At 29.4% G+C, this 25897-nt stretch overlaps 1 protein-coding gene across 4 annotated transcripts in view; it reads right to left on the bottom strand.

The window, feature by feature from the left end:
- Positions 1-25897, bottom strand: part of LOC122509464 (caskin-2) — a 149148-nt gene that overhangs the window by 119700 nt on the left and 3551 nt on the right. The window contains exon 1 of one of the 4 annotated variants that reach the window (XM_043623580.1): positions 25548-25867. The exons of 1 other annotated variant lie outside the window; for it this stretch is intronic. Coding sequence is in view for 1 of the 3 variants with exons in the window: in XM_043623576.1 (XP_043479511.1) it covers positions 13348-13363 (16 nt within the window). In the remaining 2 variants the exon portion in view is untranslated. 2 more of the 4 variants (XM_043623576.1, XM_043623579.1) reach the window with 2 other exon arrangements.

The raw sequence follows: 25897 nt of genomic DNA on the forward strand, positions 1-25897 counted from the left end.
CTTTTACTCCAAAGAATAATTTTTGACGCTAAAAGTTCAAGAACCAGCATTATGTGTGACAAAGATGAGAAAGGCGTGTACGAAAAAAAAACGAATCGTAGAGAGAAAAATCAATCCAACGTACATTTCCCAATAAAGTTGCGATTAGCATACGGAAGGGTCTTCCGCCTTCTTCGATTACATCCAAATAGGAGTCAATGTCCTCTATCGAGTCCTAACCCTGCCACCCGCTGCAATAAAGACCAATCCAGATCCCATATCGATTCAAAATGTCTCCTGGAATGATTTACGAGGTAATTGCCATTTCGGTACTATATTTTCTCTTTAACCGAAACACCTAAGCTAATGACCATATTTACCGAACACCTGTATTGCTAAAACGTCTTCCGCTTGATAATGTCGCTCTCATATTTTATCTCCGAAGGTTCATTTCAAAAGGTCAAGGTCTTCATTGCTCATTCTTTTGCAAAAAAAAAATTCAGCCTAATGAGGAAAATTTGCATCCAAGAATGATGGAATCATCCTAACATGTTGATACACACACAAACACAAAGATAGCCATCTTCCTTTCAATTATCCGATTCTCACATTAGATAAATTCTGGTTAGCCTTTTCTGCGCCTTAATTTGTTGTCATTCAAATGGAGAAAAGAGGAAAAAATTTCCCTCTTACGCATGTGAAAATACTTTCATTTCTTCCTCTCTCTCAACATGTATGATAATAAGATTTCGAGATATAATTTAATTAACGAAAACAAACAAAAAGAAAGAAAAATCGAAAATAATGTCGTTAAAATCTTGAGACAGGAAAAGTAAGACTTAATGAGCTGCCCTGTCATTATCGTAGAGGTTTCAATTTTCGTAAAGTAATTTCAAGGAAGAGGAGCTTTATCAGACGTGCGCGAGGTGCATGCCGCACTTAACCATTCCAGGACTTCTCTTTTATTACCAAGCATTTAAATGCAAAGTATCGATTCCCCTTGGTCCTCGCTGGAGCGCGCACCAACTATTCTTCTTATCCTCTTTCTTCTGCTCCGAAAGAGCTTTTCCCTTACACCGTGACTTTTGTACGAAGCATTTTTCACATCAAGACTTAAAAGAAGAGAGAGAGAGGGGGGGGAGAGGGAGAGAAAACCTCTTTGCTTGTCGGAAGAACGGACACTTCAACTTTTCACACGCGCGCTCACACATATACAATATATAAGAAAAGAAATAATTAACCGTATAATAAGGAGTGCCTTCTTCGTAACATATTAACACAAAATACAATTATTTAGTATGAAGTCACGTTCGTTCTGTTAAGACGTCAGTGACCAGTAGGAATTATAATCTCAGCTCAACTTTTCTTTCAAAACTTAGGTATTTTACTTTTTACCCTCAATACTTGTTAAAAATTATACTGAAAGAAACTTTTCTCGGTAGTATTTCCATATTGGGTCTTGTTACTGCGAAACAGTTCGATCTTGGTTTTTAGTTATGGTGCTTGTAGATCCGACACAACAACAGGTTAACATAACCTTTACTTTAGTGACAAATCATTGAATGTAGAAAATAAATCTTACTTTCAGCCTTTTTCGACTTAAACCGTTCACGTTCGAACCATTGTTGACTTAATTTTTAGCATAAAGGGTCTAAAAATACGCCTAGAAAGTTGTAAAATTCACTTTTAATACTTTTAAGCTCACAGTATAATAAGAATGTTTTATTCTAAGGCGGAAAAAAGTCTTAAACTAAAATGCACCATTTTTAAGAAAGCCAATGCTGAATTTCCGCAAAGGTTTTGAAAAGTTTTTGCACATAAGCATACCACATACACTAATTTTAAATTCAGATTTTCCTTTTTTACTCCCAGTTTTCCTAAGGATATCAAATTGAGACAAAAAACGAATCAAAAGTGTTGCGAAGCAATGTTTTGATTCGTTTTTTGTCTTAATTTGATATCCTTAGAAAAACTGTGCTACTTTTAAATTATTTTGCTCCTAAGATAAAAACGGTATCTGACTTTCTTTTTTCTACGCGTTTTGTGACATAAACATCAATTTGAATTAGCATTCAAGATATCTTTTCAAAAATCCAGATATAGACAAAGAATGAAAAGCAAACTTTCCGCAAAAGTTGAATTCTACAACTTCCCCATTTGTATATACCACGAGAGAAAAAGAGAGAGAGAGGGAGACGAAGAAGAGAACTTTCCCTAATCAATGAACACCATTTTCCTCCTAATAATCCAATCTCGATAACTTTCACTAATTTTCCCATGTTAAAAACAGATGTTGATTCCGTATTCACACGTATTATGTACATATATCGCGGTACTTGGATGCGGTCAAGTGGAAAAAGCACTGAGGGAAAGTATTTGCGCTGAATTATAAGTTTTAATCCATTAGCAACTCACGCGTCCTTCGACTTTTCAATATACAAGTTTTAGCAAGAAATTTAAATTAAATTTCCCGGATTAATAAGCGCGTAAAAGCGAGTAGTAGTTATGTAGTAGTAAATAAAAGTCGTTGCTCTTGATGAGAACGAGGTTATTGGCAAAGTAAAGATACTTCACTACCGTTGTTACGATCCAACAAGGAACCAATCCAACGAACGGATAAATGGGTTAATTTCAATGGAAAAAAAATATAATACTCGACTATAGAGCGCAAAAACGATCATTTCTGTTAAATCATTTTTCTAAAAATCACTATAATAAAAATCACAAAGAAATTTATGTAAAAATTTTTCCACAAAATAGAATATACCTCAATTTTCACACATATTGAAGAGGAAAGAAAGCCATTGTACTTTTGATTCGTTCACAATTTTATATATAGATAGAAAATTGGAGTACAAGAGTTCGTGCCATCTTGAAAACTGAATCATAGTGGAGAATCGAAATGCATTATCAAAGGCGGTTCTGGAAAATGCGTTGGAAATAAGGGAATATGAGAAGCGGAAGTACCATAAGAAAGGAGAGAAGCAATATTCTCGATTTTTCATAGTGCCGCGTTGCCACATCTCAAACCCGTATCTTTATCAAAAAGGACCATATATAAATTAATTTCTTTATATGAATTTACAGTCGGGTACAACTCAATAATTAATTTTCGTTCTTCAATCTTTTTTTTTTCTTTTGCACCAGAAGCAAAAAGACTGTAGCACATATACACAAACCCAGAACCCTAATAATAATCTTTTCGAATCGTTCAAAATATTCACTCGTGATTTATATCCAAACATGCTCAATAAATATTTATATAGGTACTTATTTAAGCATGAATAATTTTTCAAATAATCTGTGGTTGTTCTTTAAAGTATTTAATTCACTATATGTAAGATCTCTTTCACGAGATTACAACATATTAGTAAGAAGTCAATATTAATTAAAATATTTTGCACTCAATAATTGCGAAATTACAGTTTATGAAAATTAATGATATTCGTTATTAAATAAAATCTCCGCTTTATCATATTTAACACAACATTCGGCGAATCAATGAATTTTCCATTAGGAAAAAAAGCGATGGGAAAATTATTTCGGAGGAAGAAAGACCGTAGAGAAGAATAAGTTTCTTTTTGAATAAAAATGAAATAAAGGTTCGGTGTCACTGGACGATATGAAATGCACATAATGGTAAAAAATACACTTTGTAAATAGCAACGAAAGCTTCTCTTTGTTCATAGTTTTGTCTCGTGTTCCCTTATTAAAACAACGTTTAACTCTTGCGTATTTTACAAAGAGGTTCGTAACTGTTACAAGAACGCTCAACCACAATGCCATTGAGAAAGTGGATGTAAGAATAGCTTGCTTTTTACGGTCGTGCTCAATTATACTTGGAACAATAGCAATGTTCTAAATCTCCTTCAAAAAAATCATTTATTTTCATATGGTATTAACATATACTGTCAAACATTGTACTGCACGGTCAAACCTAATATTAAAATCAACAATGCTTGTATTTAACAATAGGATCAATTAACACAAAATGATTGTGTTAACTAGACAGCTTGTGTGTGCATCAACCCTAAATTTCTAAACAGAACTTGCGGAAGGATCTGTAATGCTAATAACTTCTACTGCTCCTAATAAACACTGCCTCTGATAAATACAGCTTCTAATAAATACTGACTACTAATAACTGATACTACTGACACTAATAATAATTACTGATAGTAATAACTACTACTATCACTAATGACTACTACTGCTGCTGCTGATATTACTAACAACTGTTGCTGCTATACTACTAAAAATAAGCACAACTATTGATAACTACCAACTACAAATACTTCAACGAAAGATCTTTTTTCTGGATCCTTTTTTGCTACTGCTGATACTATCACTAATGACTATTACTAATAACTGTTCCTGTTTCTACTACGAATAACTACTACAACTATTGATAATAACTACTGACAACAAATACTGCCAATAAAGATTCTTTTACCTGGTTACAACTGCTGCTACTACTACGAATAACCATTAAAACTGCTAATAATAACATCTGGCAACAAAATATTAGTGTCAACAAAGATTCTTTACCCTAGTTACAACTGCTGCTTCTATTACTACGAATAACCATTAATACTGCGAATAATAACATCTGGCAACAAATAGTGCCAACAAAGATTCTTTACCCTGGTTATAACTGCTGCTAGTACTGCGAACATCTACTACAACTATTGATAATGAAAAGCAACGTCAAATACTACCAATAAAGATTCTTTTTTCTGATTACAACTGCTTTTATTACTCCGAACAACTACTTCAACTAGTAATAATAATTACAGACAACAAATAAAACCATTAAAGATTCGTTTTTCTGCTCACAACTGCTGCTAAGACCACTAAAAAAATACTAAAACAACTAATAACTCCAACAAATACCACCAATAAAGATTTTTTTCTCTGGCTATACATTCTGCTTGATAACAGACAAGAGCGACAAAAATGGTAACGAGTTAAATAGATGATTTATCAGTGGAGCATGACCTCACCGGTTGGGGTTATATGCTCATTTACTCGCTTAGCTTGACAAAAAAGTATATACTAATTAACGACTTCGGAGGAAAGCGTGATTACGAAGTGGTACAGATGATGCAGACTATACAGAAACGGTCAACCTCTTGTTGGCGCTTTATGAGCGTGGCGGAAATGTTTTTAGTATGGACTGTATAGTTGACTCGACGAGAGAGGACCACGTTGCCACGTTTTGGCCCGGCATCAATGTTATACGTTTCGAATAACGTAGCATGCGCTCAGATTACCTGGCGGAAAAATAGCGTCAACTCTCCACCCTCACAATCTTGATCCCCTGGGTCCCCCGGTGACCAAAGCCAAGGCCTAACCACAAGGAAAAGAGGAAAGGACGCACGGAGAGAACGCAATAGAAAAAGAGAGAGGGAAAGAGTAGGAGAGTTGAAAAGAGTAAAAGGGAGAAAGAGTAGAAGAAAGAAAGAGATTACACATGAAAAATGGAAAACCCATCTCATGTCTCGACATCAAACTCATCCCCAATTACAAAATCGAATTGTGTGTCAAGAAGACAGAAACGGCTCGATGAGGTATACGGGATCTTTGAACGCAAAATAACGGTTTCGTCTGTCCTTATCTGCGACCTTAAAAAGTCGCGTGACGTTGGTGAGATCGTGTCCACTTGATCCCGAGGTATATTACCCGCAAATGACTTTACTGCATCTTTACTATCTATGGACTCGTCTTCTTTATATCCTTACAAGTATACGAAACAAAAAAATACTTTCTGTACAATATTTGACCTTCTAATGCCGACTTTTATCTTGCTCGACGTTTGTTAAATTACAAACGCACACTACACTATGTGTGTACAATAGGATTACGCAACGGCCTCGACTGAACAATAAAAGAAGCATACTTGATACACTAACAGATCAATTTCGAAGATAAATTAGAGAACATTTATAAGAAAAAAGCGATCGTCAACATACGAAAATTGTTAATAGAGATTACAAGAGTGAATACTTTTATTCATTTTATTGTCTTAATATTCTTTTATAACAGAAAGAAAGTTTATGAAATATTGCTATTGAGTTTACTTTTTATACACTTTCTCCTCTTTGAGATCTAATATTAGATTGTTAATGAGACTCGTCAAAGTAATATTTTTTTCAGTTGCAAATAAATTAGGCAAAACTAGACGCAAACTTCTAATATGTAAAATTTATCAGAGTTTATGTTAATAAACAAGGGGGAAAAATGGATAGAAATTTATTTCTTTACTCCAAACAGAAAATATATACTTCAAGAAGAAAAAACCTTTCTTCCTATTTATTAGTTTTCTTTTTAAACTTCTGGTGAAATTTTTGTCCCACTTTAAAGCATCTGAAATCTGATCTTGTTTCGTGTTTATCAAGCGGCAGCAATCGTAATTGATCGACTCTTTTATGTAAATCTTTATAAGCATTGGGCTTCATCTTATTATCTATCGCATGTATCATTTGCGGAAGAAACGAAACTACACACGATTAAACTCACGTTATAAAAGCTACACTTTAAAACTGGTCTTTATCGAAATCAATCGTCTCGAATGTTACTTTACTATTCGCCTACCTATAATTAGATACACCCTAATTGTCAATATTATCGAAAAATTTAACAGAACGTGACCTACAACAAATAAAGTTATTTGTTTTTTGACAAAAGAACCAAGTATATTTTGCCAGTTCTTCCTTATATCTTTTCCTTTTTTTTATCTCTTTATCTATTCAAATAGAACTTGTTTGTATAAAGAATCTGTGTGTGCATAAATTCCGGAAACAAATTCGTTTTACATTACACCATCTTTTGATCCTAGGAAATTAAAATGTGAACTTTCACCCGAGATTTATGGGGCTTTGGATACTTGTTTCAGAGTTCCTTTGTCTAAATCTATACGAGCACACCATTCTGTGTGGTATACAAAACTAAAAGGTATATATATACATACATGGGGCGAGGGAACCAGAATTTTAGGGTGCGCCACATATGTGTACACAATCTGCACACATGTACATACATGCATTCCCTTGATAGTTTCGGCCAAACAAGTCCCTTGTGTGCATTCGTTGAATCTTCGTCTCGAACATATCGTTGGTTCTTTTGTGGTATGATATTGAACAAAGAGCGATATGCCTTTTCAAGGTCGCGCCCACAACCATAAAAACCAAGGATTAGTCTCTCTTATATGGGTATATATGTACGATATTTTAGAGGCGAGAACCCGGGTTAAATTGAGTACGCCTAGAAGGCATACTTGCGTAACCCGCATTTAAGATTAAAGGGGAACGAATTAAAATCATTGCCCCCATCGATTCAGAGAGACTCGTTGTTTTGGATAACAGCTTTGTATATAGTTGAAGGAGTTTCAAGTGCTTAAGGATCCTTAGGGAGCAATATGAGTAAGAGCACATTGCACTCTTTGCATACACCGTTTTGAATATGTAAAATTCTTCAAACTATCTGCCATTTTATCTCCCTAATTACCGCATAAACTCTAATCTAGTGATCCATGTCGAACAAATAGATGTCATTTATTTTTCGACTCCTTTCATAAATGAAGTAAACTCAATTGTTTTGATAGTTATTGACTATATTTTCGACTTTCGAGAATCACTCGACATGCAACACTACTCTAATCCATCAAAGAATCAAAAGAGAAAAAAAATCTAACAAATTTATTACCAAAGGTTAAAATTTCTGGTTTTTAGATCTGGTTAACCTAGATCAAAATTCTACAAATGAGTTCGTAGAAATCGTTAAAAACTCGTCTTTTCTAAATTGATGCAGAAACATATGTGTTGAAGAAATATAATCTTAATAGAAAACTAGAAAAGTTGTAGAGTTTTTAACCTGTATTATTCGAGAATACAAGTGGAGTTCGATGGAAGTTCGACCTTCGCATACCTACACACATGTTTCCGCAACGATTTACCTCGACCTTTGTTTCGTCGACTGCAGTTCGCAGGCATAAAAAAAACTCTTTACGTGCCAAAAGCGTACGTCTCGAATTTCACGATTACAATTTCGGGTTAGCCATTTTTTTCTCTCTCTTTAAATTAACCATTGTAATCTCAAAATACAACAAACCTCCCTCTGTTTTCAAAAACCATTTCATATTTATTCCAAACATTTTTCCCTTATTGATATTTTCTACCTCTCGGATTATTATATGCACTACTTCAAGAGACGTAAATTCATAAGCGCAGCAATAAATTATTATTTATTACTTGCTTATGAATTTACATCAAGAATGATTATTTTTTATTTTGTAAATTCTTTAACCTGAAAAAGCCAGAAACATGTGACGTGGGTTTGATTTCTTTGCGCCTTTTAAGAGATATGAAATTATTCACTGCTTAGGTGTCTCGTCGTGTAAAGATTGCGCGCGGATATAGTTGATATAATATGCATCTGCATCGCGTGAAATATGCGTTCACGCACGAATAAACTCACGATATATACCGATGCCTCTATGTCCTTTACGCGACTATTCGTTGTTTTTGCTCAAATAAATTGTGACAGGCGCAAAGTTGGATCGATAAAATCGACTTTTGCTACCCTTCTTTTGGCATCAAGAGACCAAGTGTGCACTTTGTGTCGACAACATCAAGGAGATACGAGAAAGACTCTTTTTCTTTGTCTAAGTTTGCATAAGTCCTTTGAAATCATAAAAGGTTGTAAAACAAAAAAAAGAGAGTAACGTGAACTAATCATATATGAGAAAAAAAATACTCTCTACAATCAAGAACGAAAGGAACAAAATGAGAACCAAAAAAAAAAAAGAATAAAGTAATGGTACAGTCAAGAGAGAGAAAAAGATCTTCTTTTGAGATAAATCATTATATTTTGGCGCACATTAGATGGTACCTTTAAAAGACAATGTGTAGGCGGAACATTTGTGTTGCTACCCACTCTATGGAGTATATCAGAAACTCTAAAAAGACCATTATAAACACTAGACTTCTTTACGGTTATTTATAACTTAGAATTGAATTCAAAAATTTTCAAAACTAGAATTCAAGCAGCAGGAATAAAAATTTTAAACCCAAAGAATGTAATTATTCAATTTTACGAAACATGAGAAACTGCCAAGTGGCTGGCCCATTTTCTTTTGACGCACAAAACGGTACAACAGGATAGAGGATTTTTTACGCATCTTCTCAAATAACACGTAACAGGAGACGATTTTTCAAAAGCTGAAGGCTTCTGAGTATTTGCGAGCTGACAGTCGACAGCAAAATGCATTGAAATGATTGTAGTTCGGATAAGGAAAAAAGGGAAAGGGGGGAATAAATCGAAATGGACGACTCGATCGGCCTTGCGCTTTGCTCAGAGCGACGTGGATTAACGATAACGAGGCGAATTAATCGCCGCTAATTACACTCTGGTTTCAAGGTTCAGCGCCACAAATATGTATACATTTTACCTTTTAGAATTTACATCAACCAACTTGCAAATATTTTTCTTTTTGAAAAAAAAACTACACTATTCATCAGCGATTTTCATCTAATTTGTCTCGTTGGGTTTGGTCCAAGCACTCAACGTCAAGTTCTGCTGATTTTGCAACGTGATTGCACTTTTCCAAGTGCTCGCAATATAAAGAAAAAAAGGACTTGTTCTAGTTTTCGAATTGCTTCTAAATTGAAATTTATAGTCTTGAATGTAAGTGAGGTATAAACATCTTCAGAGGGAGGTACGAAAATGGAGTGTTTAAAGTATAAATCTTTAACCCTTTTCAGAAATAAATCGACTTTTTTTGTGAAGTCCGTATCCTGAAAGTTAAATCTAAGTTTACTGTATAATAATACTGAGGATAAAATGATTAAAAGGAGAAAATTCTTTTGGATTACGACCTTGGAGCTTCCGTCGAGATTTAAGAATTCCCAACCCAAATCTTGGGATTCGATTCGACCTTAAGACAACCCTCTTCTGGATAAAAGGTATTATCTCAACGACTTTCTACGGTTTATGCTTTATTGCTAAAGAAGCCTGGCGACTAGTTGGCTAAGGGACTTTTTTCCTCTTCTTTCTCTTGGATAGTACCGGCTGTTCAAGACACAAGATTTTATGAGTCTACCCTCCTAATATGGCACTTTAGGGGCGAATGTCCAGTCAGCATAAATAGTAAGTCTTTTAGTAATTGAAAAAAATGCCAATAACGAGGAACTTGACAGATAATTCCTAACCTAACTTCTCTTCCAAGGGAAAAAAGCGCAAACAATTCAGATAAATTTATTCATCTCTTTAACATCCCTCCGACTATTCAATCATGTAAATCAATAAAACAAAATCGTACAACAAAGTATCAAATTTTCACATATTCAGAAGTTAAATCAGAATTTTTTATTCTTTGATGTTTCTCACCGATTAATTTTATTCAGTACTACCGACTGGAAATTAATTCGAAAAAAATAAATTGTTCCACCTCGAACGAAACGATTAAACAAAAGTGCAATTTGTATTTTATTCCAGCTCTTTAGATATGCATTTGAGCAGAAATTAAATTTACTTTCCCGGCTTTCAATCACTATGAAATATTGGACCTCTCTTGTTCTAAAAGAGTGAAAACAAAAATTTTATCAATCTGCTAAATAGCACTAAAACCTTTCGACACAAAGTATGGTATTCAATTTTTCAAACAATTAAGAACATTAAAAATAAACGTCCCTAAAGTTCCGAACGTATAAATAAACGATATTTATTTATTGCTTCTTCAACAATAAAGTTTAGCGTTAAAAATTACTCTTTTGGGTTTATAATGTTGAAATATTTCGTTTACTGAAACGTTCAGAACTTGTGGAACATTTAAAAACTATTACCCCAAACGATTATTATTATTTCTAGAGCCCCAAATGCTACATAAGTGTCTAGAGCAAAAAATTGAAAGCAGTCATTTAAAAAGAGAATTTTTCCATCAAACTCTAATTGCTATCACTGTGGGTGGTTTGATAAAAATCATTAATCAGGTTTTCGACCCTTTTGCCTCTGCTATACAACAAAGAAGTAACTAACCCCATATCATGGGCTTCCTTTCTATCGACTTTTCAAAGTCTTATCTCTCTGGCGAAGACCTAATATCGGCTTATGTGTGCTGGTCTGTAATAAGCGAGAAAATTACAAACGTGACAAGTGTAAGACGGAGCCCAAGAGGAAAAAATGAGTTCCATACACCATTAGGCCAACATAAAGTCGTTGTGGAATACAAGAGGCCATCAAAGAACGACTCGCTTCGCTAGGTCGTGGAATAGTTTCTCAGAAGTAAAGCAAATCGAGTAGAAAGCTAAACGCACATTGCTCGCATCGCAAACCTGAAACTGAACATAAGGACATCCCCCCTGTAAATGGATCGAGTATCTTGTAGTTGACTTCCGTACAAAACAAAAGCTCATGATCCTTAAAGCAATATCGCAATGTATCTCTTCAAGAATTTCTTATCTCGCCTATATTTACATAATTATTTATGAAACGCAACGAATATTCTCCAGAGATTGTATCACCATATAAAAAAATAATAATATACAAGTAGGCAAAAAATCACTTTTTTTTTTTCTCTCCCTCCTCTTTCTAGCTATTGCTGTCTTACTTTAAATAAATTTAATTACACTAATTAAACAGTTTTTATATTTAATTACGTGTGCGATACACATAGAAATAAATATATGCTCTAAATAGTCGGTAAATTATAACTTCCGGTTTTGTTCGTAGTTTTCTAATTTCAGTCTCGTAAAACGTCAATATATGAATCCTAACGTTTGAAACTTTATGTTTGTATACTATTTTCAAGTGGGCGGAAATTCAAAAAATAAAGCATTGCTTTAATGAATTTGGAGTTAAGTACCAATAAAGAATATTACTTTTCTCACAAAATGTACATTTTGTAACAATTCCAAATTTCAAATCGTAAAAAAATGTTCCTAAAATTTTTAGTTCAGATGAACGACATTTTTTTACTTCATCTAATTTGTATTTCTTTTAAAATTAATTAATTCCTTGACTAAGTATTATGTTTTCTTTTTTTTTATGGTAATTTAAAAAAAAATTTCGTTCATTTGAACGTTTAAATCTTTACGAAAATTTTATTGAACCATTTTATTTTAGTTCAAAAATAAATAAGAATTTTCTCTTAGATAATATGATGATTTTTGTGTTAAATATTCTAGTAAATAATACAAATCTATCGATTAAAATTTGAAATGTTAAAGTTAATGTAAATTATCATTATGTGACACGCTCCCAAGAAAGGTACCTAAGAAGCAAATGGTTATGTTTATAATACACTGCAAAAAGAAACATCTTAAAATACATTGTAGTCACTTTTAAGATATTTAAAACATCTTATTTTCCCACCTTCCATCTTAGAAACCAATGCATTTTAAGATGTTTTTGATAACCTTTTCGAAACAACTTAGAAGTGACTACAATAGTATCTTAAAATAAGATGCCTTCTTTTTACAGTGTTTGACCACTTTTTATTGGATATTTTTGATGTAATAAAGATTGGAAGTTAAATAATTTTTAATAATAATTGATTCTCTTTCTTTATTTTTACTCCAAAAGTTATAAACATAACCTAAAATTTGTAGCTTCTGAGGTTTCTTTTTTAGGAGCGCGTCACTCATTTTTAATTTAATTGTATTTTTTAAAATTATGTTTTAAAATTATAACTAAAAATCAAATTGTAAACTAGTAAAACATTAATTAATTAACATAAAAGTTAATAGAAGTTGTAAAGAAGATAAATAACAAACTATTCTAACCTCAATATAGGAAAAAACGTCGAAGCAAAGAACTCACCAATATTTCTTTTGTTTCCATCAATTTAAAAAAATTTTTTTGGTTAACAAAAGAGAAACAGTAGAAAGTAAAAATGAGCCAATCTCGAAACAAAGTAAATTACACACTGTCAAGAGGAGTGAAATTTAAAAATTAAATGCTCACGGGTTATGGCTCCAACAACCATAAGAACAAAAGATCAGTTCATCACGAACAGGATTTGCCTTGAAGGCTTCCTTACGGAGTTGTAAATTCAAAGTTAAAGAGCTTGCCTAGCACTTTAAAGTTGGAATTTAAAGCATTAAAAACTTTTTTTTTCTTCAATTCCAATCCATTGGCACTGACTGACAACAGTGAGTCGTTTGTTTACAGTATGATTCTTCAGAACATGATGGCGTGGCAGACAAGTATATATACATAGCACACAGTCAAATTGACCCTTTTTTATTATCGAAACCTCATCAATTATTCCACTTTGCATATTCATTCGCCAGTGGCTCAATAAACAAGAAAAAGAACACGTCTACTCTCGAAAAAAAATTGTTCATCTCCGTTAAGGTTAAGGTCGCTTACCACTAATTCGTCTCATGGCGAGTTTTCGATAATATGTCTGGAACTCCAAAAATTGGCGTCGTTAGGGTCACAACAAAAGATCATAAACACCATACCACACGAATGCCAATATCACCTAAATCGCGCACAATCGACACAAGTCCCGCACACCATAACTTTTTTCCTATGTGTATACAAAACCCGCTTACTCTTGGCGGTTTCAATCCTGATCATGGAACATTTATAAATACAGACTACACAATTTGCACCAAAATTTAATGTTTACTATCATTTCACCAGGAAATTTTTAGTTTTAATTATTGTAAAAAAATTGGCACAATAAAAATGTTTATAAAAACATTAATTATAACAACAAAAAAATAAAGTGAAATAATAACTATGCAGACAGACGCGATTCGACGATCTCTCGCGTAGCACTGCCGCCAGCCGCCGCTAGTGCTGCCAACATTGGCTACAACAATCCCCCCCCCCCACCATTGGCTTTCTCCTACCCCCCTTAAGTTCCCCTTGTTCCCTTCATCTATACAACACCCTGTCAAAGCCCTTTTATTTTTATTATTTATTATCTCATTTTATTTATTATTACCTTGTATTTATTATCTTTTTTATTATCTTTTACGCGCTATCTTCTTTTTAATTGCCTTTTATTCGTCATCTCTCGTTTTTTTTTACTTTTACTATATCTTTTCCCTTTTTTATTGAATAGTGTATATTTATAAATTTGCTCATTTATTTTTAATTTTACATATAATTAAACATTGAACTATTTTAATAAATATTAATACATTATACATATAACATATTGTTTTTGTTCGTTTTCTCGATTTTTTTTCTAAAGTAAAATTAGCTTCTTTCATTCATAATTAATTAATTAATAATGTAATGATAATAATAATAATAATTATTGGTCAATTTAATTTAATAAATTTAATAAATAAAAAATTTAATAAAATGACGTTAGAATGTTTCAAATTCCCTTAATAATATAATTCAAATGTTATTAATTATATTTATTGCTTTTTTATTTAATGTTTATTGTTCCTAACTCTAATTTAATTAACTCTTTAAATTTGAATCAGCAAAAATGTTTACTAATAATATTGAAATTAGTGGCATACTTCTTGTTTTTGAATTACCAAATTTTACTAATAAATTAGTAAAAATTACTATTTATTAGTAAAATTTACTAATTCAAAAGCAAAAAGTAAGTCACTAACTCAAATTAGTGAACATTTTTAACAATTCAAATTTAGAGAGTAAAATTTTTAGAATATTATTTTATTACTTTTGCTTATTTATTTTATTTTAATAAAAATTATAATGAAACATAATATCAAAAAAAATATTTTTGAATCGTTCGTTTTAAATACATATGCGTGGAAAATATGAAATTTTTAACACGAAAACCTAAAAAAGAAAAAGTTTATTTAAGAAATTTTATCTTTGAGAAAAGGTATGTCGTTTTATTCTTCAAGATGTAATCCGTTATTATACAAACATTACTCAATATATTCCTAAAAAGAATGACTTTCCTAAAGATAAATCGTTTGTTTCGTATATTAATTATTTAAAAATAAAGAAATATTTTTAATAGTTTTGTGTTCAATTATTAATATTTAATGTTTTATGTAAAAAAAAAACAATTTTTTCAATTAAATTAGTTTCTACCTTAGTAAAATTTTACTATTTTAATTAGTAGTTTAAAAAATTTTACTAAAGTTTTCATGGAAAGTTACTAAAAATTAGTGTAGAAAGATTTACTAATTTAAATTAGTGGCCGACTTTTCACTATATATAATTCAAATATAGAGAGTTAATTTCATAATAAGTAATTAATTTTTCATAGTTTACATTATCAAAAAATGTTTGTAAAACTTACAGTTTATAAACAATTTACTTAATAAGTTAAAGATCAAAATAAATATTACAAAATTTAATTTTTATAAATTAAGAACTCGAGTGAGACACTTAAACATTATATTCTTGATATTTTATCCTTATTTTAATCTCGAATATATGTAATTAACTTGACACGCAAAAAAATAGTTTGAAAATAATTTTAAAAAGAATTAAGGAAATTAAATGAACCAAGTAATAATTACATAAATAATAATAATAAATAATACATACATTACTATATAATTTCATTCAGAACTTCAAAAATATTTCTTAAAAATTACCAACGACAAAAATTCCCTCATTATGTCATCATTAATTTGGTTAAAATAGTTTTTTCATTAATTAGTGTCAGAGAGCTTCTTGTGAAAGCTCAGCGGAAGTTCTAAAGATATCTTTAAGGGATATCCTGTATAAAATGTGTATTCCATATATAAACGAGCGTTCAAGCAAGTATTGAAACATTATTAATAGAATATTCCATAGAGAAACTATACTTCCATAAAAATAGTGTACCAATGTATTGGTTTATTTTCTTAAAGAATATTCAATCAATTAGTATTATCAATAAATTATTATTTTCTCAAAAATAAACGTTTTTCATATTTTCCACATACTTCTAATCGTTTAAAAAATATTACAATTTATAGTTATAGTTTTTATTTATAATAATAAAGACGATAATAATATAATAAAAATGATAATATAATAATAGTAATAATTAATAAAAGCAATAATAAAAAAACAATAATAAACAATTTTTTAAAATAATTTTAAAAATAATACCTACTAAAATAATTAAAAAAAATAAAAAGGGGAAAAAGCAATTGAGTATCTTGATAATTGAATATTGATTTCTAAATTGAAAGAAAAGAGTTTAAGAACCAAAGATGACTTTAAGATGAGAGGAATGACATCACATTTACATTATTAGTATCAATTATTTTGTTGTCCTCAATACAAAAAAAAAAGTTATTCAATTGATTTAGTTAATTTTAGAATAAGAATGATCCGCTAATTTCTACAGGCGAGACGTCACGTGTTTACATTATAATATATATACATACGTAATAAGAACATTTTGACTTCTTCGCTTTTAAAATTCGAACAGAAACGTGATTACTTAATTTTATTTCACTTATTGGTTGGGAGCTGAAAAACCAAAACTCGTTTTAGAGCTTTTAAAAGAGAGGCATTAAGTCGCGCTCTATAACCATTCCTCTCTTGTCTAGTAATTTACCTCTCAAAAACCTACTCAACTCGTTAAACCAGCAAAAGCCAATGGTGTAGGACCTTTTTATAAAGAAAATATTTACTTTATTTCAACTTTCCGAGAGTTATACATGTATATATAGATCTTAAAATTCAAACTATTCATATATAATAATAACAACTAAAATCTACAAAGTTTCCTTGAAAATTAAATGCTACTCACTTTATTTTTTTTTTGTTTTATATTATGCAAATATTTTACTTAATTGCAGAGTACTGAAGTTGTGAAATATATATGTATATTCTATAAAACTGTTTTAACAACATAGTAAATTGTTTCTTTCTAATAAAAAAACAATTTCAAAAGCTCAGGAAATTTACTTTTTCAAGATTATATGTTTTAGGATTAAATCTTTTGATGGAGTATCACTCGAAGTATACAAGATTTTCTTTACACAAGAACAATGCCAAATTACTCTCTAAACTTAAATTAGTAAAAATGTCTACTAATATTTGAATTAGTGACTGACTTTTTGCTTTTAAATTGGTAAATTTTATTATAATAATAATAGTCATTTCTACTAATTTATTAGTAAAATTTACTAATTCAGAATCAAAAAATCAGTTACTAATTCAAATTTAAAGACTACACGGAAAAACTTTTTCTTCTAATATTAAATATATTTGGTTATCTTTATTCTAAAAGTACGTTAGAATGTGAGGATTTTTCGTGCGTTGTGCTAATAATTTCAACATTAATACGAAAATATGATAAGTTCGTTATATATTAAGCAACCTTCGGTGTACAAAAATTACTATCTGCATTAGAAATAGTCTTATTTTTCTTTAGAAAAGAATAAAATGCTAGTTTTTGTTTGTGAAATAATACGGTAATTCTAACCTTTTTTCCACATATAGATAGAATATATAACAGACATTCTAACGTAACATACCAATTTTGGAAGGACTGCGGGCGGACTTAACCGATTTCGCCCGAGCATCACCGAGTCCATCACCTGACGTCGCGAACTAACCCTAATGTTTTCGAAGTTGAAATTCACACGTGTATGAAAGAAAAAAACCTTTTATTAATAAACGTTAATGTCTCCTCATGCCAAATTAAATTCAAGAACTGTTCCTCAATATAACATAATTTTTTTCACGACTTTTACTTATTTACATAATTTGATTAGAAAGTTATTTAAAAAAATGCTCTCTCTCGAAGGTACATATTTTTCCACTCGTTTAATATATAAGGACGATTCAGCTGTGTACTTCTAACGAATCGTGCGATCTTTCGGTTTCCGTGACCAATCGTCGTGTCTTTACTTGCGTGTGCGTGTGTGCGTTAATAATATAGGTTAGGTTCTTACGTCGTGTTAAATATATTTACCTACAGTTACAGTGACATACACTAATGCCATCTACCATCAGATCCAAGTATCACTATCGTCTCTATGAGTATCTATAGACAATTAATTTGTTGTGTTTCTTTTTAATTCATGGCTTTCCCAACTTTGCAAAAATTATTATTTTCTTTCTAAAACAACATACTAATTTTCGTTAGTTTCCTTATGAAGAACTGTAAAATATATACTGAATGAGTGTTTTTGATAGTCTCAATAGCAATTTCTATAACCTATGTCGTTTTTCCCTTGAATCTAACCTAACATACTAAAATGTCTCACCAGTTTTAAGAATTAGTGGTATTAAAAGTTTCTCCGTGTACTACAAGAATATTACTATATATCATTTATTATTATTAAAAATAATTTTTAATTTTTAAGGTTTGAAAAAAATAGCAGACGAACAATTGGAGCAAATAGTCCAGCTCCATTATTTTGTAGTTTAAATGAAAAGTTCGAAAATTTGAAATTATGGCATTCAACTAACTTTTGTTTTGACTGTCCATCAGATTCTCTTCTTCAAAAGAAACAGAATTCGTTTATTTTAACACATCATTGCGATGAATTGACGCACAAGAAAATTTTCAAATAGAAGAATAATTTTATAAATATTTTTCTTCGAAAGAAAAATTAACAAATGCTAATTAGACAATTAAAATTAAAAATAGAAATTCATGTCAATACTTTTGTACACTGAAAAAAATTATTTATTTAATTCAAATAACCGATTACTTGACTATTATCAATTAAATATTTAATTGAATCAAATAATATATTTATTGGAGTCAATTAAATGTGTAGAATTTTTAAATATTAGAATTTAATATTAAATATCATATAATAAAAAATACAACCGCAAAGAAAAATTTTATTATCCGCAGAAGCTAAATTTATCGCTAAAAAAATTTTATTTGAAACAAACAAAAAGGCTACACTGAGAAAATATATTTAATTCAAATAGAAAAATAATTTTAAGTGATTTTGTTTAATTGAAATTAGTTTGTAAGCTTAATCCCAATATCTAGATTGAAATTAGTTTCTGTTTGCTTTATATTGTTTTCTAACTTTTAAAAATAATTTTTCTTTTAAAATATTTTCAATTTTAAAATTAATGTATTGAAAATCATCAAATTTTTACAAAAAATTTTATCAACAAATTTGATAATAATAGAATTTCTTCGAAAATTTTAATTAAATTCTTTTTGAAGAATTTCTTTGAATTTTTTTTTTTTTAATGGAGTTTTTTAATAATTTTAATTAAAAATTTAGAAAATAATTGAATTCTTTCGTGAAATTTCTTCGAAAATAATTTAATTTTTACAAAGAATTTTACTATTTATAAATATTGAATTGTTTTAAAAGATTTATTATAATTTTAGTTGAATTTTTTTGCAGAATTTATTAAAATTTTAGAAAATAATTGAATTCTATTGAAATTTTTTATAACAAATTAAGAAAAATAATTTAATTCTTTCCGGAAATTTTTTTTTGAAAATAATAGAATTTTTGCAAGGATTTTAATATTTAAAAAAATAATTGAACTGTTTTAAAGGATTTATTAAAATTTTAGAAAATAATTGTATTCGTTCGTGAAATTTTATTAAAATTTTGTTAAAAAATAATTGAATTTTTGGGGAAAAAAATGTACTATTTATAAAAATAATTGAATTCTTAAGAAGAATTTTATTATTTTATGAAAATAATTAAATTCTTGAGAAGAATTTTTATTACAATTTTCGAAATTAATAAACAAGAATAATTAATTAGTAAATTAGTTAATAATTGAATTTTTTAAAGTTGGAATCTGAAATTATTCAAAAATTCATTTTTAAAAATGAAAAACTTTTGCAATTTGCATATAATAATAATAATAATAATAAATTGAATATCAAGTTCGGCGCGTAACATTTGCTAGTTCAAACATATTTTCTGTTTTGATTTTAACAAAAATTATTATTTTTAAAAATTTTATGTTTGAATCAAACTTAAAAGTTGATTATAAATAATTTAAAATCAACCATAACTTATGTTTGAATTAAATATATTATGTAACCTGATAGATAAATATGAATTTATTCAGCCCAAAGATATTATATTTGGTTCAAAGAAAGATTTCTCTGCGGTTGTATATATTATTAAATATAACAATAATAGTAATGATGATAATAATAATTTATTATTATAATTATTTTTATAATTATTCATTCAAACTACGGTATAATAATAATACAAATAATAATTTATTATTACAATTATTATTATAATTATTTATTTAGAGTGCGATTTAAATAATAAAATGAATAATAATAATAATCTCCCGGTAGGAAGAGTTCATAAATACAGACAAAAACTTTAAGCTTCTGATAAAATCAGATCCTGTTTTTCCATGTCAGGAGGAGAAACTTTTCTGATTTTAAATGACTTAAGTGGGCCAAAAAACATTATCATTCAAGAGAGATCTAAAAACACTGTCACAGGACACTATATAGTGGGTTAGCTTAGTTATCTCCCTGCCCTGTCTTTTTTTTTTGAGGACCATGTATTTCTAGTGGACCATTTTAAAGTTTTAAGGGTATACAAGCATTCACGGTAGATTAGCATGTATTGTTTGGACAACAGGCTTATGAGATGATCAAGGTCGGTCACAAGGGGATGCGGCGCCAAGGGCAAGGACGTTTTACAAAAGACAGAGAGGGGGGGTGGTTCAGAACCTGTAGAGCGAGTTATACGAAAACTGCATTTTGACCATTGACCAAAAGAGATTCGGATATACCAAATGCAAAAAGGATAAACGCATCAAAATTTTACCATAATTAATTGATTTTTATTTGATATAAATCATTCTTATCAACTTTAATTTAATAAAGAAATTTTCTATTTAAAAATATGGCGCATATTAAACAATACTGCGTACTGGGGAAATTTTTTCTTCAGACTAATTTTTACATTGCATTCATTGGTAGAGCACGTACTCTAATTTAATCTTTAATTATATCATATAAAACAAAACTACATTCGAACCCCGTTCTACCATAAAGTGTAGATAAAGTACTATTACTTTATCCCCACTTTATGGTAGAACGAGGTTCGAGTGTAGGTTTGTTTTATGAGATATAATTAAATAGTCAAAACGATTACAAATTCATTTAACGAAAGCAAGGATTAGCTGACATTGCTAAAAACTAACTATATCCATATAAAATCAACTCTTTTTCTCCATGTAAATTTGCAAACTAATAACGAATCATACAGAGACGAATTCCAATTAAATACTTAATTACTTCATTTCCAACTATAATGTTAACCACGCAATCATTTGCTTTCCACTAAAAAGTAGTTCTCAGCCTTAAAAAAAAATACATCTCTAAATCTCGAGAGACTTTTTCGCGCTCTCGCACCTTTTTTCTTAAAAAAGAAAAAGTGGGAATGGTGCCAGGCAAAGGATTTCTTTTAGCAATTGCGTGCATACTGTTGAAACTGTATACAACATTTTTATATACACACATATATAGTAGCGCAAGGGTTCAGGGCAAGTATACAAGAAGATCTTGTCCAGGAACGAAAGACCGTTCTTTTTCGTCGACAACGGTTCTCGAGAACAGAACGTACCCTCCGAGTCAAGTAGCAACGTTGAGTATCGCTAAGGATCGGCGATGCTGACAGGGGAGTGTAGTCATGGCAACCGTCCTTTCTCAGGGCCGAACCCAAAGAGGGTGCCTGAAAGGGCTAGCTTTGTTTTATGATATAGCCAACACACTTCCTTTGACTTCATAACATTCCTTGTTCACTTCACTCACTCTCTATCTTTCTCTCTATATACATGTATACATTACATTCTCAAATCTTGCCGAAATTCAAAAAGAAAATTCTTTCCCTTCACTAACACCCGAAACTTCATTACATATTATTATATAAAATCAATTTCTATCATTTTGATTAAACTATGCGATTTTATTGCACACAATTATTTATGGTATTTTATTTCATAGTGGATGGTATTCTATGTAATTATATGTGGTATCTCATGGAATTATGTGTCATATTTTGTACACAGTATTTCAATTAACTCAGGTATTTCATATTCGATTATGTCTATTGAATTCGAATGTGTATTGAACTTGATATTTAAAATTTAATTTTTAATCTGATTAATTTAATTTAATTAATCTAATTTTTTAATTTAAATTTAATTTAATTGTAATACACTAAGAGCTGGTTTCACCAACACCGATTCAAAACTAATTAATGACTAAATCCTTAACCGACCAATCATGAGCGGTTAAACTGACTTTAATCATTGATTAACTTTTAATCGAAGTTGGTGAAACTGGCCCTCAAACTTTGATTATTGTACTCTATCTCTCCCCATAAAAACTGAAATTCAAATTGCAATTTTTTTTTTATAGAAAACGGAATATACTCTCTAAAAATTAGTAGAATACAGTCAAATAGATTTGACTGAATTTTGTACTGTAGTAAAATGGGTAAAATGTAACTAATTGTTAGTAATTCTCATGGACAACTTTTCCTCTTTTTGATTAGTAAAATATTAAAAAATGGTTAGTAATATTTTGCTAGTTTTTTAGTAGAAATTCATGAATTGATGGTCATCTAATTATTACTAAATCATTTGGTAGACATTTTTATTATTTCTTTGGTAACTAATTTGTGACTAATTCGCAATAACTAATAATTTAAATTTTGAGTAAATAACAAATAAAATAATTTTTACTACTTTCGTAGTAAAACCTAATAAACTGTAATAATTTTCTGCGACTTTCTGCTTCAATTAATTTTGACATTCACGAAGTAAATTTTACTAAAATTCGAATTCGAATTACCTTAAAGTAAAACCTGTCGAATTGTAACACAATTTTTGAAATTTAATTAGCAAATGATTTAAAAAATTACTATACTCCCTAGATATAAATTAGTCACTTTTGCAACTAATTTAACAGCATCGATTCGTTTATTAAAATGATTAACAAAATTAATTAATTATTACTAATTAATTGTTAGTAAAAAATAACTAATTTATTAGTTAATCTAATTTTTAGGTTATGTAAAATAACTAAAAAGTTATTAGATTTATTAATTATTTTTTACTAATTAGAATAGAGCCAACTCTATCACGGTTTTACTCTTCAAATCTAAATTAGTAGAAAATTACTAATTAACAGTAAAACCTTGAACAAGATGGCCTCATTCCAATTAGTAAAAAATAACAAATTATTATTAAAATACAACTAATTTAGTAGTCAAATTTGACAAATTATTTGTAAAGTCATTAATTAATTGCAACTAATTTATATAATAAACGAATCGATGCTGTTGAATTAAGTGAAAAGTGTTAATTAGTAGTTTTCTACTAATTCAAATGTAGATAGTGTAATTAAATTTTGTAATAAGTGTACTATTTAATTTTTAACATATTAAATATTTAGAATAAAAGAAAGTGATTTCCAAATCTTATTTGAAATTGTTTAAAATAAAATCAAAGTAGCTCTTATATGTTTTGGATTTTTAACTCAATTGTCTCTGAAAATTATTTTGCGTGAGATTTCAAATATATCAAAATGCGTTAATGGACTTAAATTGTCCACTTTGTTGCAATGCACGATTTGTAAATGGGCTTATAAGGTGTATCAACTTAATGCAAGAATGAATAAAATGAATTTAATTGATTTCAGGCTTGACAGAAAGGAATTATACGCGGATGAAGTGAGTGCATTACAGTAATCCGTGATGTTTATTTTTGTGAATAAATATATAAATAGAGAGAGAAAACATTAAAAAGTGCAAAGTTTTGTGAAACGTTGTCATGATAAATACTATTTGAATGAATATCATAAAAGTCATATTTATTTTACAAATGAATATATGTATAATCTCTAAATCTGAATAAATGGAAATTTTCTAAAAATAAGTCAAAGAAGTTCCACATATAAAAAATAAGTAATATTTACTTGTTTTCAATTAATATGTTTAGTAATTAGTAACTAGTAAAAATCTTTATTAATTTTAATTAGTGGATGCTCTCTAAATCTGGATTACTCTCTAAATTTGAATTAGTAAATTTTACTAATAAATTAGTAGAAATTACTATGTTTATTAGTAAAATTTATAGTGACTGCCTTTTTCTTCTGAATTAGTAATTTTTACTAATATATATGTAGTAATTTCTACTAAATTATTAGTAAAATTCACTAATAAATAGTAATTCCTATTAATTAATTAGCAATTAGTAAAAGATAACTAATTATTAGTTAACTACGAAAATTTTCAAATTTGACTAATTAAATTGATTATAAATTTTTTTAGTGATTTTGCCATATCTAAAAGTAAATTTAACTAATAATTAGTACTAATTAACTATTAAATTAATCAAATATTACAATTCCAATCAGTGGCTAACTTTTTAGTATCGAATTAATTATTTTAACTGATTCAAATTTACTGATTAGTGACTTTTCACTAATTCATATTCAAAGAGAAATAAAATATTATTCTTTACAGTAAACTCATTTCAAACGATTTATTTATTTGTATTAAAACACATTTAATTAATTTAATTAAGTAATCTAATTAGTAGAATTTTACTAACAAACTGTAAAATATTACTATAATTGTTAGTAAATGTTTACTAATTAAACGACTTTATAATTCCGTTAGTAATTTTTTACTAATTCAGATTTAGGGAGTACTATAGTTTTAAAAAATTTTATAAACTATCTCTAATTATTGTCTTTTTCCACTAATGTGGCACTATTTCTATTATAATATGCATTCAGAAATAAAATCTAAACATTTGATTCAACAAATACTGACGGAATCTATGTAGATAATTATTTGGAAAACTATTTAAAAAATTTGCAAAAGAGTACGAAAACTTTTCTGGAGAATATGAGGATTTGACTTAAATTACTGATTACCTTTTAATTTATTACAAAACTATGCTGTATTTAATTTAAATTATAATTGTAGAATTTAAATTATGATTTCATAGTGAAAATTAATTTAGCTATAATACGAACTTTATAATTGACGGCTATGATTTGGTGAAAACTAAAAGAAGTTATAAATAATCAATTTGGTAATAATTAAAAGAAATTATAACTAATTAATTAGTAACCAATAATTAAAAAAAAGAAAATTCCATCAATTAATAATTAAAATAACTACACGAAGGAATTTTTCGAAAACATTCTCCAAATAAAAATATTGTCAATAAACACTCAACTTTGCAAATTGAAAAAAAAAGAAAATTGGGTGAAAAAGATAACAATCAACTGCAAATCCTTGAAAATTGTTTACTCTCGGAGAAAGAATAAGAATTATTATTTATTACTAATTGAAAAAGTGCAACACAGCTGTCAGTAAAGTCAGTGTACTTTCATAAAATTGTATTAAGCGTCCCATAATATCTTGTATTTTATGACTTTTGGGTTACACGTTCACCCCATGGTTTATGGTCTCCACTTTAAGGTCAGACCTACACACTTTTGTGTCTCACACCCCCCTCTTTATCCAGAAAAGGTTTCTTCTCTCTATCCCTATTTTCATCCCCATGGATATTCTATCTTTCTCTCTCGCTCGCTCTCTCTCTCTCTCTCTTTCGCTCTCTTTCTCGTTCATTCATTTATGAACTCTACGGGGTTTTTTTTCTCTATATGGTGTACCACTCACCACTGTGTATGTATTATAAGTCCCGCTGGACAAGGGACGACTTGAGATCGTTTAAGTTCATCTCGGGCCCTTCAATGGAGTATTGACATCATCGTTCGTGAGCATCAGTATAATGTCGATTCGCGTCCGCATGGTGTACATCTATATATATACATCTATTTTAGGGCGGTTTCACCCTAAATATGTATATATCTATATGAACGTAACACGAATCGAAAATTTCCCCCGAAGGCAATGACACCTCGGGGGAGAGGTCACACTGTACCACCGGACTCGGGATGAAAATTACGCGAGCTGGCTACTTTTCTGATGCAGAGAACGAGAAAAGAATAATACACACCGGGGCGCTC

Source organism: Leptopilina heterotoma, unplaced genomic scaffold (genome assembly GCF_015476425.1).
Source record: "Leptopilina heterotoma isolate Lh14 unplaced genomic scaffold, ASM1547642v1 Lhet_60, whole genome shotgun sequence".
Lineage (NCBI taxonomy): Eukaryota > Metazoa > Arthropoda > Insecta > Hymenoptera > Figitidae > Leptopilina > Leptopilina heterotoma.